Source organism: Rhinatrema bivittatum, chromosome 12 (assembly GCF_901001135.1).
Source record: "Rhinatrema bivittatum chromosome 12, aRhiBiv1.1, whole genome shotgun sequence".
NCBI lineage: Eukaryota > Metazoa > Chordata > Amphibia > Gymnophiona > Rhinatrematidae > Rhinatrema > Rhinatrema bivittatum.
Genome location: NC_042626.1, coordinates 46,816,919 through 46,836,493, shown reverse-complemented (window position 1 = coordinate 46,836,493; position 19,575 = coordinate 46,816,919). Strand labels below are relative to the sequence as shown.

The following is a 19,575-nucleotide window of genomic DNA, read 5'->3' as shown; positions in this document are numbered from 1 at the left end:
CATTGATTTCTTTCCCTGTTCACAGTAGCTATAAGAACATAAAAACATAAGAAATTACTATGCTGGGTCAGACCAAGGGTCCATCAAGCCCAGCATCCTGTTTCCAACAGAGGCCAAACCAGGCCACAAGAACCTGGCAATTACCCAAACACTAAGAAGATCCCATGCCACTGATGCAATTAATATCAGTGGCTATTCCCTAAGTAAATTTGATTAATAGCCGTTAATGGACTTCTCCTCCAAGAACTTATCCAAACCTTTTTTGAACCCAGCTACACTAACTGCACTAACCACATCCTCTGGCAACAAATTCCAGAGCTTTATTGTGCGTTGAGTGAAAAAGAATTTTCTCCGATTAGTCTTAAATGTGCTACTTCCTAACTTCATGGAATGCCCCCTAGTCCTTCTATTATTCTAAAGTGTAAATAACCGATTCACATCTACTCGTTCAACACCTCTCATGATCTTAAAGACCTCTATCATATCCCCCCTCAGCCGTCTCTTCTCCAGGCTGAACAGCCCTAACCTCTTCAGCCTTTCCTCATAGGGGAGCTGTTCCATCCTTTTTATCATTTTGGTTGCCCTTCTCTGTACCTTCTCCATCGCAACTATATCTTTTTTGAGACGCGGCGACCAGAATTGTACACAGTATTCCAGGTGCGGTCTCACCCTGGAGTGATACAGAGGCATTATGACATTTTCCATTTTATTAACCATTCCCTTCCTAATAATTCCTAACATTGTTTGCTTTTTTGACTGCTGCAGCACATTGAGCTGACAATTTTAAAGTATTATCCACTATGATGCCTAGATCTTTTTCCTAGGTGGTAGCTCCTAATATGGAACCTAACATCGTGTAACTACAGCAGGGGATATTTTTCCCTATATGCAACACCTTGCACTTGTTCACATTAAATTTCATCTGCCATTTGGATGCCCAATCTTCCAGTCAATCCCCCAGTGTCTGGAGGATTGACTTGTTTTAGCCTGCCCAGATAATGCCCAGGTATTCAATGTGTCACATACCATCCTCCTGCCCCTCATCTGCACCAGCTGCTCCAACTAAGCTCTGCTTAAAAAGTCTGAGTTAGGTGAGAAAGGAACAGTTTCAGAAACAAGTCATTCTAATATTTGTTGTTGTGTGATTTTCAAGTAGAGAAATATATCCACAAAAATATTGTGTCCTTATACAGGCTTGCATGCTACATTCATTTCCTGGGAATTACCCTACAGGTGAGTCAGTCCTGCTCCTTTCTTTCCCTTCCCCATTCCAGCCGCGTCTGCAGCAGCTCAGTGAATTGTACGAAATGAACTAACAGCTGAACATTTCTGCGCCTACTGCAGTTCACTCTTCATTTAGCAGGCTTCAAATTCTTGTTCCTGTTATACTACAGGAGCTCAGTCTTGGTACATAGGAATGCTCTTTCCCCAATCTGATTACCAAATCTCACTACAATACTGTAATACATGAGTTCCTCTGTCCCTGTAACTTTATGGCCTCTGTTCTCCTCCCACCCCAATACTGTAACACTAGAGGCATTTCCCTGTCATCTCCTGGGTATCAGCCCTATATTGTAAAAGAGTTCCCCTGTGTCCCTATCATCTCCTAGGCACTGTTCTCTTCTCACCCCTGTATTGTAACAATAGGAGAGTTCTCCTGCGTCTCTATCAGCTTCTAGGTTCTGCTCCCTCCTTTTCTATACTGTATAGAGGAGTTCCGCTGTGAGCCAGTAAGCTCTTGAGCTCTTCTCTCCACTCACCCCTAAACTGTAGGAGCTCCTCGCATGTCCCTGTAATCTTCTGGACTCTGCTTTTCTCTGACCCCTATACTGTAACCCTAGAGGAGTTTCCTTATGTCCCATTAGATTCCTTGGCTTTGATTTTCTCTCCTTTTCGTACTGTAACATTAGAGGAGATGCCGCAGTGTGTCCCATTAACTTCATGGGCTCTGCTATCCTCTCACCCCATACTCTAACACTCTTTTATTTTATTCTTTGATTTGTAACCCACTTTTTCACTAGAGGAATTCCCCTAGGCTCTCTCCCTTCTTACCCCTGTACTGGCCTCCTGGGCTCTGCTCCTTTCTCACTGCTATACTGTAACACTTGAGGAATTTCTCATGCCTCTATGACTTCCTGGGCAATGCTCCTCATTCACTGCACATAACCTGTTCTTCCTCCTTCCAGCTTCAGCAAGAGTCATAGCACTGGCACAAAGACACAGTAAACTGTCTACTTGGTCTTTGTGGCTGGTCTTCTGCACATGCGCTGTCTAGACAGGAAGCTTGTGAGGGAAAGAAACAGCTTTGGGAACTGGGAGAATACATTTACTGCATGCCTCCTCTGTTGGCATCTTACTGCAGCTCTCATTGCCTCCAGGGGAGACAAGCAGCACCCCAGCAACTGACTGCTCTGTTGCACCTAGTTCTGTGGTGCAAGCACTTTCTGCCACTGGTGTGGAGATTCCTCCTCTACAACCCCACTATTGTCAGCAGCTGCTTCTGCTTTATTCCTCTGCTGGTGTGGGGCCTGCTCCTGCCCTAACGTTTCCATCATGGCCGAGTGGAAGTTTGGAAAAATGGAAGAAAATGCAGGTGCAAGGAGGAAGATGTGGGGAAGAGACAAATGGTGATGGAAAGGAAGTTGGGTACTGGAGACAAATGGAAAGCAAGAAAGAAGTTGAGTGGGCAGGAAAGATGGGAGAAGGAGGAAATAAGAGGAGAAGCAGAGGTTGGGGATGCTGAGGAGAAGACAGAAATCTGAAGGAAGGAGGGAAGGGGAGGAAAGCTAAGTAACCTAAAGTATGAAACTATAAACCTCTGATATATTTTTTTGACTGCTGAGAATGAAGGATTTCTCTCATATATGATTCTTCATATTGTAACAGGGAAGAGTCTGTGTTATTGCAGGCAGTACTCTCTATGGTCATCACAGCTTACAGTGAGTGGGAAAGTCCCCACCTGGTAGCAGTGATATGTTTACTATTCTTAAGAAAATAGGGGGTTTTTTTGGCAGGTTCTTTTCCTGTGCCCCCTCTCTAACCATGGACATTCAGAGGTGACTGCCAGCACTCAGCAAAGGCTTTGAAGTCCAAGTCTGCACAGTAACATAGAAATTCAAAATATAGAAGGAGCTGGCAGAAAAGAAACACTTGATCCACCCAGTCTGCAAATTTGTGCCTGCCTATTGCTCTGTGACAGGTCTTACGCTATCTGTAATCTTTTCCTCCCCTCTTCCTGCCTCTAATGTTCCTTTCAGGTTGATATTCAAAGGTGTTGCACTGGTAATTTTTGAAGATATGCACAAAAAAAAACAAGATCTGAATATTTCCACTCCCCCTAGACTTTATAAATTTTGGGGTAGATTTTATAAATGTACATCCACACGTACTTTTGTTTGCGCACCAGGTGCAAACAAAAGTACGCCGGATTTTATAAGATACGTGCGGCTATGCAAGGGGGTGCATATTTGTGCACCCTGCGCTCGCCAAGCCCTGCGTGTGCTGCCCGTTCCCTCCGAAGCCGCTCCGAAATCGGAGTGGCCTCGGAGGAAATTTTCCTTCGGCCTCCCCCCACCTTCCCCTCCCCTCCCTTTCCCTACCTAACCCACCCCCCCCAGCCCTATCTACACCCCCCCTACCTTTATCATGAAAGTTACGCCTGCTCATTGGCCGCCGCGTGATTCCCCGGCCCAGGAGCGATTTCGGAGGCCTCGGCCATGCCCCCGGGCCGGCACCATGCCCAACACGCCCCCCTAGCAAAGCCCCTAGCAAAGCGCAGGGGAGGGTTTTAAAGGGTTACGTGCATAACTTATGTGCGTAACCCTTTTAAAATCTACCCCTCAGTGTGCATAGCTTATTGTGCACACAAAACTTTTTCGGATTTATTTATTTATAGACTTTTCTATACCGATATTAGTGGGGACATCATATCGGTTTACAGCAGAACTATAGTGTGGAAATTACAATGAACAGATATAAGGGGAGGGATTAAAAGACTTAGTTTTTGGGTACTTGCCAGGTTCTTATGGCCTGGATTGGCCACTGTTGGAAACAGGATGCTGGGCTTGATGGACCCTTGGTCTGATCCAGTATGGCATGTTCTTATGTGATCTGGGATGGGGCTTAACTTTAGCTAGGAAGCACACATATCGAACGCTCCCTCCAGCTAAGATACATGCATAAGTCAGGTAAGAAAAACAGCCATCCTAAAGTTATTAATGTAAAATGTGGGCATATTCAGCGCACCTTCTGAAAATCTGGATAAAATTCCATGCATAACTCTACCTGGATACTTTATGTGCTCGCTGGCTCTCTCAATAGTGACCTTTTTTGTGTCTCTCTCCATTGCATGTTTGGATTCTGCCACTGGTTTGACTCCAATCATCTCTGCAGGAGGGTGGTGTTCCAGGTGTCTACCACCCTCTTTGTGAAAAAGTCTTTTCTCATGTTCCTTTTGAGCTTCCCTCCCTTCATGACCCCTTGTCCCTGAATTTTTCATTTTAAGGAAAACACTACCATCTGGAAGCTTACTGATATCTACTAGATATTAGAATTTTTTTATCATAGCTTCCCTTTTCCTTCTTTTATTCCCTCTGCATATGGCTGAGCCGAGCGTACTGTTTAACCCCCAGTTGGACGTGGGTTGTGTAGGCGCGTCCACAGCCCCTTATGCTATAAGGGGATTAGCGCCTCCCCAGAGCAAGCGTTAATTTCTGAGCGCCTCCAAAAGTTGTACAGAAAAGTAGAAAATACTGCTTTTCTGTACATCCTCATGGCGATATTAAGTTGGAGGAATGAAAGATTTAAAAGAAAAATTTTGTTTAAAGTGCTGGTGGTCAGGTTTGGGAAACAGACGCTCAGTTAACCAAAATACCAAAGTACCTGTACACTGACCATTCTTGACCGCTGCCTGGAACTGACCTCTGCCTGGACACTGACTACTTCCGGATTGACCACAGGTACTGACCCCTGCTTCGGCTGACCATTCTGATTGTCTACTCTGGCCTTGATCCTCGCTATCCATTCAGATTCTCTGTTCTGGCCTCCTGTCACCACTGGACATTCTGGTGTTGACCTCGACCGCGCACCCTTGTTCGTGGTGAGCACTGTTCTGCACTTTCTCTCCAGGAGATCCTGCAAGGCCCACCTAAGACCAGGCGGCCCGGGTAACCAAGGGCTCAACCTGAGGGAACCCCGGGTTGCTATTGGTGAAGCTCCAGCTAGCCTCTGTCTCCTCCTGTGCTCTGCCTCCTGATGGCAGGCGCTCTCCGGGTCTGACCATACCAATCCTGCACCGGGGCAAGGGTCCACCTCCAGCGCAACAGTAGTCATCAATCTCAAGGTCTTCAGTATTCTCATCTTTGCTATATAAAGTTGCATAAAAGTGGGTAAAGCACTCCCGAATATGAGAGGAAGTGGATACCATAATTCCCCTGAGAGTTTTGAGCTTTAGCTATAGATCTCTGAGAATAAAAAAACCCTTCAAGCATCTAGCAAGAAGATGCCCAGTTTTATTCCCTCCCTCATAAAAAGACTGCTTAAGAATTTCCAATTTATGAGTCAGGGAGGCATCATCAAGCGACTGAAACTCAGATCTAGCAAAAGATAATTGTTTATACACAGAGGGAGATAGGCTGGTCATATGTAGACTAGAAAGATGAGATATTTATTTATTTAGAAACTTTTATATACCGGTATTTGTGGGGACATCATACCGGTTCACATAATAACTGCAAGGTTGGAAAGTACATTTCAACAGGGATAGTAACTGGGCGCGGGGATAACCAATAGGCAGAATGAAGGATAGAAAACAAGAAGGTCATAAAGAGAGATATCCGGGCTATGAGTGAAGACCTATGTTTTTCTTGCTCCCTTTTACAAAAAGATGCTTGAGAAATAAGAGATCCCCTAGCACCGCCTTAAAACACTCCCAAACTGTAGTGGGGAAAGTCCAGCCTCGAGAGTTTTTTCTGAAATACTCTTGAAGAAGTTTACACAGAGAGAGAGAGAAAAAGACTCATCTTTCAATAAACTTTCATTGAGCTGCCAGAAGCAGAGACCCTTATCCACATCATGAAATTGAACATCCACCCAAACAGGTGCATAGTCAGACTATGTGATATTCCCTAGCTCTGCTCCCAGTACATGATTCTGTATATATATATATTTTTATAACTCTTTATTTATTGACTTATATAGTATACAATGAGAAAAGAAAACAAGAACCATACCCAAAATCCCCAGATCTTTCTTAGGGTTTCGAGAGCACAATCACATAGGAGAACAATATAAAGCATAGGTTCAGCACGATTCTGTATATTTTTATCATTAAGAAAATAATTGATAAAGGAGTAAGTCCTGTGGAAGGAGGAATACAAAGTATAGGTGCAAGATTTGGGATTACGCTGCCTCCAAATATCAACCAAACTCCATTGTAACATAAAAGAGAATAGCAGCTTTCTCATCCCCTGTAAGGAGGCAGGGGAAGAAAAAGAATTATTGAAGTCCAGGTTCCTAGTGAAATTAAAATCCCCACCCTTCCGCATGATGTAATAGCAGATTATCCAGAGTCTTCAAAAAAGAAGACTGGTCTGAATTAGGAAAATATACAGAAACAAAAGTGAAGATATCTTGCCCCACTCTAATCTTGACCATTAAAAATTGCCCCTTAGAATCTGCAAGCTGAACAAGCAACTCAAAAACCAAGAAATGAGAGAATAATATACCCAGCCAGCATATTTAGACCCCAAGGAGCTGGCGGCTAGAAATTTGTGAGGAAAAGAGGAAAAAGACAGCAAATGCTTATGGCACATGCGTAAGAGAGTTTCCTGAATCAATGCAGCCGCCACCTTCTGAGAAATAAGTTCCTGACCTAACAGTTAGCGCTTCCAGAGGGTGTTATGACCCTTAACATTCATGCAAAAAATTCTAACTGCCATGAAATGAGGAAAAGTAGGAGATAAAAGAGAAGCGACAAAGCAGTATACAGGAAAGGCTGTGAGCAAAAAAAAATAGCATATAAACAAATCAGTAAGATGACAAGGTAGTGTTAGCAGTACTGGATTATGCACTACTCTATGATCCCAAAAAACCCCTATCCAAACCGCCCTCCCCACATGGCGGATCCCACTCCTTCCTGGGGACCTAAACATCCACCAATGAAGAACTACCTAAGAGAGAACCCCCTTCCATAAGCAAAAGCAGAGAGAAAAAAGGGAAAAAATTACCATCTAATCCACTATAATGGAAAATCAAAATGCTCCCAAAGAGCCTAGCATAAGTGCCCTAACAGTTAATAACAGAGTACTATGAAAAAGCACATGGTTACACAAACAAACAGCTGGATAGACAGCAAAACCAGTCAAAAAACTATAGCCGCAATTAAAAAGAGTGGCTCTAGAAAATAAGAGATACAGCAACAACCAGCAATACATCCACAGGCTCCTTCAGCCCTGATCAGACATCGCAGATCTAGAGTCCTCAAAGTGGTACCGCAGCCAACTACCACTCTTGCTGACTCTATGCCATTGCAGGTAGTTGTCTGACTTCATGGTCTCCAGTGCCATTTTGGGTAGCTGAAAATTAATACCAGAGGTTGGCTTGCTGGAATGCCTCTACGGCTTTGGTGACAGTTTTTATTCGGTGCAAAATTCCTTTGATGACAAACTGAAGACCAAATGGGAAGGTCCACTGATAATGCACTCCTTCCGAATGCAATGCTGCTGTCACCCCTTGAAGCTTATACCGCTTGTGCAGCATAGAAAGTGCCAGATCATTAAAGATAGACATTCCATTCCGCCTTCTTTCCAGTGGTTTCATAAATTAAAGATTTTTGCATAAAACTGTGTAAACACAAGATTATGTCACAAGGGTGCTTATTCCATCACGGGCCCAAAGCTCTATGGGCACGCTCTAGCTTAATGCTCTGAAAAGCAGAAAGCAATTCCGAAGAGTCTGAACCTCTGTGGGTAAGTATACATGTGCAGATAGGGCCAGATTTTCGAACCTACACGCAGGCGTAGATTTGTGCGCGCAACCCAGTGCGCACAAATCTACGCCCGATTTTATAACATGCGCGCGCAGTCGCGCGCATGTTATAAACTCCAGGGTCGGCACGCACACAAGGGGGTGCACAGTTGTGCACCTTCCACACGCCAAGCCCTAGGGGAGCCCCGATGGCTTTCCCCGTTCCCTCCGAGGCCGCTCCAAAATCGGAGCGGCCTCGGAGGGAACTTTCCTTTCGCCCTCCCACCTTCCCCTCCCTTCCCCTATCTAACCCACCCTCCGGCCCTACCTAATTCCCCCTCCCCACCTTTATTATTTAAGTTGTGCCTACCTCTGGGCAGGTGTAGGTTGCGCGCGCCGGCTGAGTGTCGAGTGCCGGCGCCCAATCCCCCGGCCTAGCGAGTCTTTAGAGGCCTCTGGCCATGCCCCTGCCCCGCCCCACCCTGCCCCTTTTTTCAAGCCCCGGGACATGCGCACGTCACCGAGCCTATGCAAAATAGGCTCGGCGCGCGCAGGAGGGGTTTTAAAGGGTTACGTGCGTATATTATGCTCGTAACCCTTTTAAAATCTGCCCCATATTCAGCACAGTAGTCTCGGCATCAACATATGCGAATGTTTCATGGACTCCACGAATCTGTAAGTTACACCATCTTGAACGGTTTTCTAAATCCTTGATTTTATCCATTAAAAAAGTATAGTCGAGGCGCACTTGATTTTGTTGTGTGGTAAGCATATTAATAGCGGTGCCATGCCCATCGAGCCATGTGTCGATCTCGTCTACTCGAGCCCCGAGCGCCGACATATCCTCACAGACCTCAGAAATGGAAGCGAGAAGCTCTGTCTTATATTGCTTCATATTGGAGCGTAATTCGAGGAACCAACTCCAGATTTCATCTCTCGGCAAGTCCATTGTGCTAAGACTGAGGCCGGTGGGAGGCAAGGAATTCTCACCATCTCTGCCACCGGTGTCCTCCACGGCCTTCTTGGCCTGTTGCGCCGTGAGATGTGCTGTTGCATCGTGCGCCGATGCGCCGTGCTTCGTGTGGCTACTTTTGCTCTTCCCGTGCTCCGAGTGCTTCGGCGTCGAGGAGTGGGAGCGAGGGAGCACAGAGCCCTATGTCCCCAACGGTGCAGCTGACTTATCTGACAAGGGAGTCGAAGCCTCGATCTCCCTTTGCGGCCCTGGTGGTGGCACCGACCTGGCCGAGTCCCCTTCCAACGAAGTAGATCTTCTTGGCTTCTTTTTTATCTTCTTCGCCGGGCCCGGCGAAGAGTGAGGGGACCGTAGGCGCTCGATTTTTTCGGCGCACTGTCTTCGGGCCTGGAGCAACAGACGACCACAGTCTCTGCAAGAGGCTGTGTCGTGCTCCGGGCCCAAACAAATGTAACAATAATTATGTCCATCGGTGATGGACATAATTTTGCCACATTGGCAATACTTAAAGCCCGATGGCTTCGGAGCCATCGCAAAACCGAAAAAATTTGAAAACTCGAAAAAATTTGAAAAAAGTGAAGAGACGAGGAGAGGAGAAAAAAACGCCCGCATGCAGTCCTGCTTGCGGAAAAAAAGAGACTGAGGTAAACTAAGCAATCACGCGGGAACCTCACCGCGCAAACGCACAGAGTTCAAAACTCTGCACTCTAGAAGCTCCGCCTGTCGGTCGCGCGACGACGCTCCCAGACAGCATGGCTAATTCAGCCTGCTATCACCGGGAAAGGGCCGTTTGGTCTTCTTCTGCCATCATTTCTGTGTTTCTAAGTAGTTTTTGTAAATTTAACTCCCGTTCTTCAGCATTAATAAAAATGCTGGATGCAGAGGTAAGTCCATTCATAACAAAATTAATCAATGCTTTTCTAGCTGAACGTCACTTTCCATCTGAATTGAAGATGGCATCTATTTATCAATTCCTAAGGGTATTAATGTAGATTGCTGGGACTTTTCGAACTATTGTCCAGTCTCTACTTTGCCATTGTTAAAAAAGCTTCTAGAGAAAATAGTTTTTACACAATTACAGGAGAATATAACTGATAATAATCTCTTAGATGAATCTAGTTTGGATTTCGCCCACTGCATAGCACAGAGACTTTATTGCTGGATTCTTTCGATAATATTTGACAGGGCTTTGAATCAAGTGGTCTTGTTAGACCTTTCTTCTGCTTTCGATACTTTAAATAGCTGATAGAATTTACATGTGATGAGCTCTATGTAAATGAGGCTATTAGTTATTTCCCCCCCCCGAGAAAAAAATCACTGGGCACCCAACGCACACTTTTTAACGCAGCAAATTTAACTCCAGTCCCAGAGCTGGCATTAAGTTAATCTGCAAGTCAAGGGCTCAGGAGAAATTTAAAAAATACTGCCCTCTATAGTTCCTCCTAATAGTATCATGTTACTTAAATCTACTGCTTGTGGTATTTAAGAATAAAGGTAAAATGTAATGATTTGATGAAAAAAAAATTCTGGATGCAAATATACACACACAATAGACATGTTACAGGGCATTTCACCCCTTGCTAATGTATGTCTCTATTGTGTGAGTATATTAGGCGAAATCGAACTGAAGCGGGATAAAATGGATGCTTGCATTGAGCGTCTGTTGCAATTGTGGGCACCAGATGCATTTGAGTGCTAGGAACGCACAATTCTTCCCTAGTGCTTCCTTTTTAACACAACAGCTCATTTAAATATTGCATCGGGCGCCCAGGAGATGTGGTTGTGCACACGTTGGTAAAACGGGCAGTCAATACGAATGCCCGTTTTAATGCGTGTCTTATTGTATTGGACTGTGTATCTATCCAAAGTGCTGGAATTCTGTCATCACTCTACCATCTCTGCTGGTACAGAATTTTCCCACATTCCCTCCCTACATTTTCATCCTATGACACCTTGCCTATGGGCTTCTTAGTAAGAAGCAAAGAAAAGCTAGCCCCAACTAGAAAATATTTTCAGAAAAAAAAAAATCATACAAATTTTACAATAGGCATTTCATAGTTTTTCTTGGTTTCTTACCTATGATCCTTTCCATTAATTAGGGCTGCACTGGGAATGTTGCAGCATCTCCCCATGGAATCCACTAAAATGACATTTTGAAAAATCTGAAATACAATAATTTAACTTCAGTTTTAGATTTTTTTTTTTCCCTTTTCCCCATTTTTTTTTCTCCCCTTCTTCAAACCCTTTCCCATGCACGCCTGGCTCAGCTCTATGTGGCTTCAACCCAGTGAAGTGCACAGACAAGCAGAATCCTTGGTTCAAGTCCCGGATTAGGATTTTGCTTCCTGAGTCAGCATGGGTTTAGCACAGGTCACACCATCTGTTGGGAAGGAGTCTCGGCCATTACTCCAGTGCCACATCTAGGGGCCAGAATTATGGTCCATATTAACCGGGTTTCTGGAAGGAGCTGCAGTCTATATCCCCTGGCCAAATGCTGTTCCTGCGATAGGTGGGGATCAGCTGGAACAGGAGTATAAAATGAAAATCCTGGGGCTGGTTGTGAATAGAGGTGTTAACTTTATGAAGGAGAAAAGGGAAGGGCTGGGTGTTTGGGGGAAGGGGAGGGAGGGTCTGGGTGTATGGGAAGAGACAGAAGCAAAATCTGGATCTTTGGGAGGAGAGGGTGAAGTTTGGGTGTATGGAAGGTGAGGTAGGATGGGTAAGAGTGGATGGGGAGGGATGGCTGTATGAGAGGAGGGAGAACAGAGATCTGGATGTATGGAAGGAGGAAGGAGAGAGTTTGAATGTATAGGAGAGAGGGAGGCTCTAGGTATATGGGAGGAGAGAAGGGGAAGTGTGGGTGTATGCAGTAGGAAGGGGGGGGTCTGGGTATATGGGATGAGGGATGAGGGAGAGGAAAGGTCTGGGTGAATAGGATAGAGAGGGAAAAATCTGAGTGTATGGAAGGAAAGGGAGTGAAATCTAGGTGTATAGAATGAGTGGTAGGGAGGTTTGTGATTATGGGAAGAGGATGGTGGGAGGTATAGATGCCTGTGGAGAGGGGAGGTCTGATATATGTGAAGACAGAGGGGAGGTCTGGTATATGTGGAGAGGTGGGTGATATATAGATGTGTAGGAGAAAGGAGAGGGAAAGTTTGAATGTATGGAGAAGAGGGAGCGGTGGTCTAGGTGTATAGGAAGAGGGAGGGGAAAGATCTGGGTATATAGGAGAGGAAAGAAAGGTGTGTGTGAATGGGAAGGGGGGGGGGGAGTCTAGGTGTAAGGGAGGAGAAAGGGGTGAGGTTTGGGTGTACCACAGAGGATGTGGGAGTGTATGGGAGGAGAAAGGGGAAGGTCTAGGTGTAGAGAAATAGAAGTGATCTAGGTATATAGGAGGGGGGGGGGGGTATAAGGAGTTGCATAGGGAAAGTCTGTATGTGGGAGGAGGGGAAAGAGTGGCTGTCAGGGAGGCGAGGTGCAGGTGTGTGTATGGTAGGAGAAAGGGAATGTGTCAGGACATACGGGAGGAGGAGGAGTGAGTGAGGGTGTGTGGGAGGAGGCCTGCGCTGAAATGATTGTTGCAAAACAGCTTAAAGGGAAGTGATGACACCAGGCGCAGCAACTCCAATAACTTCCTTATTGTACACAACACAGCAGCCCCGGGAGAATAGAAACGGCAGCAGCAGAATACCCCTTATGCCCCCCGGAAGGGCAGATCGGCGGCAGCAGAATCCCCCAGGGTAGGGGGGTCACCGCCAGGAGGATTCTCCTTATACTCAGGAGAGAGAACAGCGCTGGGAAGATCCCCCCTTCACTCCGTGGGAGAGGATTAACTGCAGGGAAAGCTCTCTTACAGCCTCCCCGGGGGGGCATCAGTGGCAGGAGCGCGTCTCTTCCACCCCCGGACTGGGGAAGGACCTCCCGGACCCTGCACCCCCGGAGCGGAGCCGGGGGGGGGAGGGGGGCTGAGCTGAAGTTCTATGGCCGGCAGGGGAGGGTACCCGCTGCCCCCGGGCAGCCCCCTGCCCCCGGCCATGTCACCGCTCGCAGCCCTGGGCTCCCCGGGGGGCGTGCTGGGCGGAGGGGCGCTGCGGGGGCCCCTGGCTCAGAGCCCGGCAGCGGGAGGAGGAGGATACCGGGCCATGGCGGGCCCGGCCGCGACCCCTTACCAGGTAAGGACCCGGGACTGGTAGACGTCTCTTACCTGTGCTTCGGGTATTCCCGAAATCATTGGGGGGCGGCAAGAATATCAAATCCAAGTCAGAATAAATGCTGAGGTTAAAAACCCCACGTTATAGAAACTGAGGGAAACGCCTGCCTTATATAGCGGGGCCGGGGGCGGGCAGGTGATGTTTCACCTCAATACATTATAATTGCTCTAGATTTTGGGTCTGCTCTTTTTAATTGCAGTTTAAATCCAAGCCGATGCTGAGTTTATGGTAAACCGCTTTCCCCGGGGCTGGCTGAGGGAAGGGAGTGGAGGGGTGCGCCCGTTAAAAATGACAGTTGGAAACAAAACTAAACAAACAAACTGCCGGAACCAGTTTAAACGACAAAAAAAAATAGGGCGCGCGCCAGGGCCCGGGACCTGCCTTTCTCTATTTCTTCACGTCCCCCACAGACCCCTCCCTCGGGTCCCTCAGAAACGGCACCTGCACTCAGCCCTCCGTGCCGCCCCACCCTCCCATGCCTGGGTGTGTGCCTGACTGGTGCCCCCTCTCCCTTCTACTGCTCTCTGCCCAGCACAGTTCGGTATTTATTTTTTTTCCAACTGTCACTTTCTTCTTATCAGTATTGCAAAACGTGCAGCTCTTCTTCATTAAATGGACAACGCGTTAAGTGCCCTCTTTGGTATGCTTAATACACACATGCACCTATTTATGTATGTGTTTGTTTATTGAGACACACAGATGGGGTATTTAAGGACAGATAACACACTGCCTACTATTAGCTTAGACATAGTTTTCTTTTTATTCTTTTTTCCATTATTTTTGAAAGGGCTCTTGATACAATGGTGCCAGATTATTACATCAGCCAGGCAGGTTGTTTGAGAGGAATAAGACCCTTTCATTCTAACCAGTCAGGCTAGCATCCTCCAGCTCTTTTGCTTCCAGAACAATCGGACCCTCACCAGACCTCCTGGGCACCAATGGTGAAGATGGTGGCTCGGAAATGAGGCATTTATGTCAAGCAACTGGTTATCTCTGCCCTTACTCTTTCTTTTCCCTGTACAGTCTAGGCATTGCACTAGTGAGCCTTCTGCAGAGCATCATTGATTGTGGATCCCTTCAGCATCCAGTGCAAAGTTTGTCCTTTGGCAGACCAGAAAGTATAAGCCTGTCCAGGCCTCCTTTCTCCTTCTTCATGGGGGGGTTGTGACCACATTACACTGCCACCCTCATCTGAACCAAGCTGCAGGAGTCATTAAAGAGGAGAAACCTTGCCAAATTTCAAATACTTGGTTTTTCACTGTAAGGAGGAGAAAGCTTTACAGGGCTAGTGGGTGTCAGTGACAGCTGTCGCTCATCCTAGTTTGAAAGGTCCTGCTCAGTTTCCTCTTTCCTTCCATTGCTGAAATTACCAAACAAAGGGGGGATTTGAGCCTCTGTGCAAACAATCAACAAATGCAAAAAATACAGATGAATAGCACAGATAAAATATACATGGAACAAATGTTTTTAATAGGGGTTACATTGTGCTGCTTGCTGACCACATCAAACTTTATCCACTGACTCCCATATTTTTTTTCATGCTAAATTGGTGTTGCAGAACTGCTCAAAAACGTACTCAAACCAATGAAATACTTGACCCCCCCACCCCCGATGTAGCCACGTTTCCACAGGAACTATCTGTGCACCACAGTATTGTAAGCATCACCATCTCAGGATGTAAAATACCTAGAGATTTAAAAGCCTACATGTATAAAGTTATACTCTTCTCTGCATACAGATTTTATTATTGTTCGGTTTGATAGATTTTGTGAGCACGCTTTGACACTAGTAATTCTGCACGAAAAAGCAAGTTAGCATATTTTGATGAGCCCCATAAATAAGTTTATTCCATTTATGCATTTCTTTCATATTTCTTGTATTTTTGTTTTTTTGACATGATACTGATAGTCATGATTATGACTACTGGTCGACTTAGCTACCTTATTGCTTGCTTTCTGAAAAATGTTTTTGTAGCTGATATTATAAGTCACTAGTGAGAAATGCACTGGATAGTTCTTGGGTGGGAGAAAGGAAGGTGCAAGGGATTTCTTTGTGCGTTGTGCCAGCTGAAACATTTTTTTACATACATTATTCTAGAATAGTGTGCACGGTATGTACAAGCTATAAAAAGAAGCAATGCAAAAGTCGCACTCAGATTATGACTGAACATTCCCATGGCCTGAGCATAGTTGTTTGTGAAGTTGGGAAAATGATATTAGTTGAACACAGTAAGTATATGGATTTGTTAAATGTCCAGGGAAAGACAGTGTGTCATCACAAGAAGGCCAGGGAGAAAATCAGGAGCTAGTGTTCCCTGTACGTACCAGGATCAGTCCAGACTGCTGGGTTATGCCTCCCCTCCAGCAGATGGAGTCAGAGAAAAGCTGAAAGGCACCCCCTAGATATACCGGTGTGCCACCTGCGATCCCTCAGTATTTTCTCTGACTCCAGCAGATTGAGAGGCATAACCTGCGGTCCTATTCTTGTTAGGATTTTCTTCTGGGAATTTCCAGGTTTTTCTTCTATTTAATGTTTCACTGACTAGATCAACTAGTTTCCATATTGGGGGTTTTTCATGTAAAAAAAAATAAAAATTTATATTTAGTTTGTTCTTTAGTGTTCTCAGCGCAGCGTGGAGGCAAGTTTTCTGGCAGGCATAGAGGGCACTGCCCTCAGTCTTTCCTGGAGCTAGTGTGTCCCAGTAGGCAGGGGGAGAGCTTACCGGTGGGCCGGTCACCCTCCCCTCCCCCAGTGGTAGTATTCCAGAGTTTATTTCTCTGAAGGGGGCTTGGAGTTTTCCTTTTCAAAAAAAAAAATAAAAGAGCCACTTAAGCCCTGTTGGGGACAGGCAGTGAGCTTCGTATTGCAGCCCCAGCCTGCCGTGATTGCTACTGCGGACTCCGGAGGGGGTGGCTGGTTCACCCGGTGCGTTATTGCTTTGAGGACACTTACTTGCTCATTTTTGGCGCGCTTTTCTTCTCGCGGCATCAGACGGCCTCTTCATGCCACGATCTTCGGCCTGCACGGCCTGGGGCGCGACTCTCTCGAGAGGGTCTCTGCTCCTGATGTCTTCCCGGGGGCGAGGGACCCTCTCGGGAGGCTGAGTGCTACCCGCAGCGGGTCTTCTCTCCCCTCTTCGGCGCGGCAAAGGAGAGTGCCGGGGTCCCGGTCTTCGGCCCCGCCTCCCATAGAGAGGGAGACGGCAGCCATCTTGAACACGCGGCAGGCAGAGGAAACAGCGTTGGAGGAGGAAGACTCCCCTCCTCCTTCACCGCCTGACTTGAATCCGCAGAGCACGCCCGATTCGGAGGCTCATCTGCCCCCCCCTCCCTCCCGACCCGCGGGGGACAAGTTGAAAAGGTCAGTGCCTTTTTCCTCGAAGTTTGTGCTGCTGATGCACAAAGCTTTTTTGGAGGCAGAAGCAGGTTGGGAGGCGGAAGGTCCCTCTCCACCAAAGATCCCCAAGGCAGCTCTGGATCTGGGGAAAGCTGGGACTCGTTGCCCTCGCCTGCAGGGGGTTGCCGGAGATCCGGAGGCGCCGGATCTCGCTCCGGACTCTCCGGGTGCGCCCGGAGTGGATGTTGCAGATGGTCAGGGATCTGTGGAAGGAGATGACCCCCAGGTGCTCCGATTGTTTGCTAAGGACGAGCTAAGCTTTTTAATCCTTCATGTCTTGAAGGAGTTGGAAATGACGGCTCCGAACCAGGAAGCTGACACTTCCTCGGGGGATGTAGCTATGGCGGGCCCCTCCACAAACTTTTCCCTTCCATCCCAAGGTGTTCCAGATTGTGTCTAAGGAATGGGAGTTTCCAGAAGCCTCCTTGTGGGTTAGCAGGGCTATGGACAAGTTGTATCCCCTGCCGGCGGAGTCCTTGGAACTTCTCAAGACCCCCTCGGTGGATTCGGCGGTCACGGCCGTGGTTAAGCATACTACCATCCCCGTCACGGGGGGGATAGCGTTGAAGGATCTCCAAGACCGGAAGTTGGAGATCTTATTGAAGCGCATCTTTGAGGTTGTGGCATTAGGGATCCGAGCAGCACCTTGTAACAGTCTCGTGCAGAGGGCCACTCTTCATTGGGTCCAGCAACTGCTTACAACACAGGAGCTTCCGCCGGGCGAAGCGAAACAGGCCAACTGCGTGGAGGCTGCGGTCGCCTATACAGCGGATGCTTTATATGATTTGCTGCAGACCTCGGCTCGCATTATGTCTTCTGCAGTTTCTGCCAGATGGCTGCTTTGGCTCCGTTGCTGGTCAGCGGATGCTTCCTCTAAGTCACGTTTAGGTTCTTTTCCCTTCAGGGGTAAGTTGTTGTTTGGAGACGAGCTGGATCAGCTCATCAAGGACTTGGGAGACAATAAAGTTTATAAGTTGCCTGAGGATAAGCCCCGTCAGGCTCGATCCTTCGGGAATTCCAGAGCTCGTTTTTGGGGTCAGCGCCGGTTCCGTATGGGGAGGGGTGGTTCCTTTCCCCTAAAACAGCAAGTGGCAAGGTCCCAGTCTTGGACTCCTTCCTTTTGGGGCAGGCGGCCTCAGCATTTGGGATCATCGCAAGGTTTTGCCCCCAACAAGACTGCTCAATGAAGGCGCGCAGGCCCATTCCTCCTTTCCGCTCATCAGGGGTCGGTTGTCCCGGTATTGGGAGGAATGGGTCAAGATAACTTCGGATCAATGGGTCCTCGACGTGGTTCGTCACGGTTACGAGTTGGATTTTGCTTGTCCCCCCCGGGTTCTTTTTATGACATCGCCATGCGGTCCTCCAGAGAAGCAACGGGTTATCGCCCAAACCTTGGACCGATTGCGGACCCTGGGGGCGGTATTGCCGGTCCCACCGGCCGAGCACAGGACCGGCCGGTATTCCATATATTTCGTGGTTCCAAAGAAGGAAGGTGCGTTCAGGCCGATCTTGGATTTAAAGCGGGTAAACAAGGCTTTACGCGTTCCTCGTTTTCGCATGGAGACACTACGGTCTGTTATTGTGGCCGTCCACAAGGGAGAATTTTTGGCTTCTTTGGATCTGACCGAGGTGTATCTTCACATTGGAATCCAAGAGGGTCATCAGAGATACCTGAGGTTCATGGTGTTAGGGAACCATTTCCAGTTTTGTGCCCTTCCGTTCGGGTTGGCGACGGCTCGTGGTCGTCGAAGCTTTCCTATGCCGTCAAGGAATACTGGTCCATCCCTATCTCGACGATTGGCTCATCCGGGTGAAGTCGGAGGCATCGTGCAAGCGGGCGGTTCGGTTAGTTGTGCAGCAGCTTCAGTCGTTAGGTTGGGTGGTCAACTTCGCGAAGAGCCGGCTAGAACCGACCCAACAGTTGGAGTTCTTGGGTGCCCGGTTCGATACGGGGGTGGGCAAGGTGTTCCTGCCACGTCAACGCTTGGTCAATCTCAGGACACAGGTGCAGAACCTGATGGATCTCCCGTTACCTACAGCCTGGGATTATTTACAGGTCATTGGGCATATGGTGTCTACTCTGGAGATGGTGCCGTGGGCTTTTGCACATATGTGGCCGTTACAAAGAGCGCTTCTTTCTCGTTGGGATCCCAGGTCCGAGACTTACGACCTGGTGTTACCATTGCTGGAGCCGGCCCGTTCCAGCCTCACTTGGTGGTTAACTCCGGATGATCTCCTGCAAGGAGTGGACTTAGAACCTCCATCTTGGATAGTAGTGACGACGGATGCCAGTCTGTCCGGCTGGGGGGCGGTTTGTCAGTCTCGAGCGGTGCAGGGGACATGGTCTCCTCACCAGGCCACTTGGTCCATCAGTCGTCTGGACACCAGAGCGGTACGCCTGGCTTTGCGTCACCTCCTCCCGATGTTACGCGGTCGAGCGGTGCGAGTTCTCTCGGACAATGCGACCACAGTGGCGTATATAAATCGACAAGGAGGCACAAGAAGTCGTCCAGTGGCGGCCGAGGCGTCATTGTTGATAGCCTGGGTGGAACGTCATTTATCCCGAATAGCGGCCACCCATATTGCAGGCGTGGACAACGTTCAGGCGGATTATCTCAGTCGGCAACACCTAGACCCAGGAGAGTGGGAGCTGTCGGCCGAGGCGATGTATCTCATAGCCCAGCGTTGGGGGGTTCCGCACTTGGACTTGATGGCGACTCGACTAAATGCACTGGCAGTGCATTTCTTCAGCCGGAGGCGGGAGCACGGATCGGAAGGAGTGGATGCGCTTGTGCTTCCGTGGCCCCCACACATCCTCCTCTACGTGTTTCCTCCGTGGCCCCTAGTGGGAAAGGTGTTAAGGCGCATAGAATCCCATTGGGGACTCGTGATTCTCGTGGCTCCGGAGTGGCCGAAGCGTCCATGGTTCGCGGATCTTGTCAATCTGGCAGTGGACGGACCATTGCGCCTAGGTCATCTTCCGAATCTCCTTCGACAGGGTCCGGTATTTTTCGATCTGGCGGATCGCTT

General features: G+C 47.9%; 1 protein-coding gene and 1 long non-coding RNA gene across 3 annotated transcripts in view; one reads left to right on the top strand and one right to left on the bottom strand.

Annotated features, from left to right (window-relative positions):
* The window catches only part of LOC115074028, an 860,701-nt gene extending 847,094 nt beyond the window's left edge, over nucleotides 1-13,607 (bottom strand). The window contains exons 1-2 of one of the 2 annotated variants that reach the window (XR_003852172.1): nucleotides 13,143-13,607; nucleotides 11,015-11,100 (exon numbers count right to left, since the gene is read on the bottom strand). This is a non-coding gene — a long non-coding RNA (uncharacterized LOC115074028). The remainder of the gene's footprint in view (nucleotides 1-11,014; nucleotides 11,101-13,142) is intronic. The other variant, XR_003852173.1, reaches the window with a different exon arrangement.
* The window catches only part of SMARCD2 (SWI/SNF related, matrix associated, actin dependent regulator of chromatin, subfamily d, member 2), a 97,260-nt gene continuing 90,221 nt past the window's right edge, over nucleotides 12,537-19,575 (top strand). Inside the window, exon 1 of the mRNA XM_029573106.1 lies at nucleotides 12,537-13,110. Within this exon, the coding sequence (XP_029428966.1) occupies nucleotides 12,919-13,110 (192 nt within the window). The 5' untranslated portion in view covers nucleotides 12,537-12,918. The remainder of the gene's footprint in view (nucleotides 13,111-19,575) is intronic.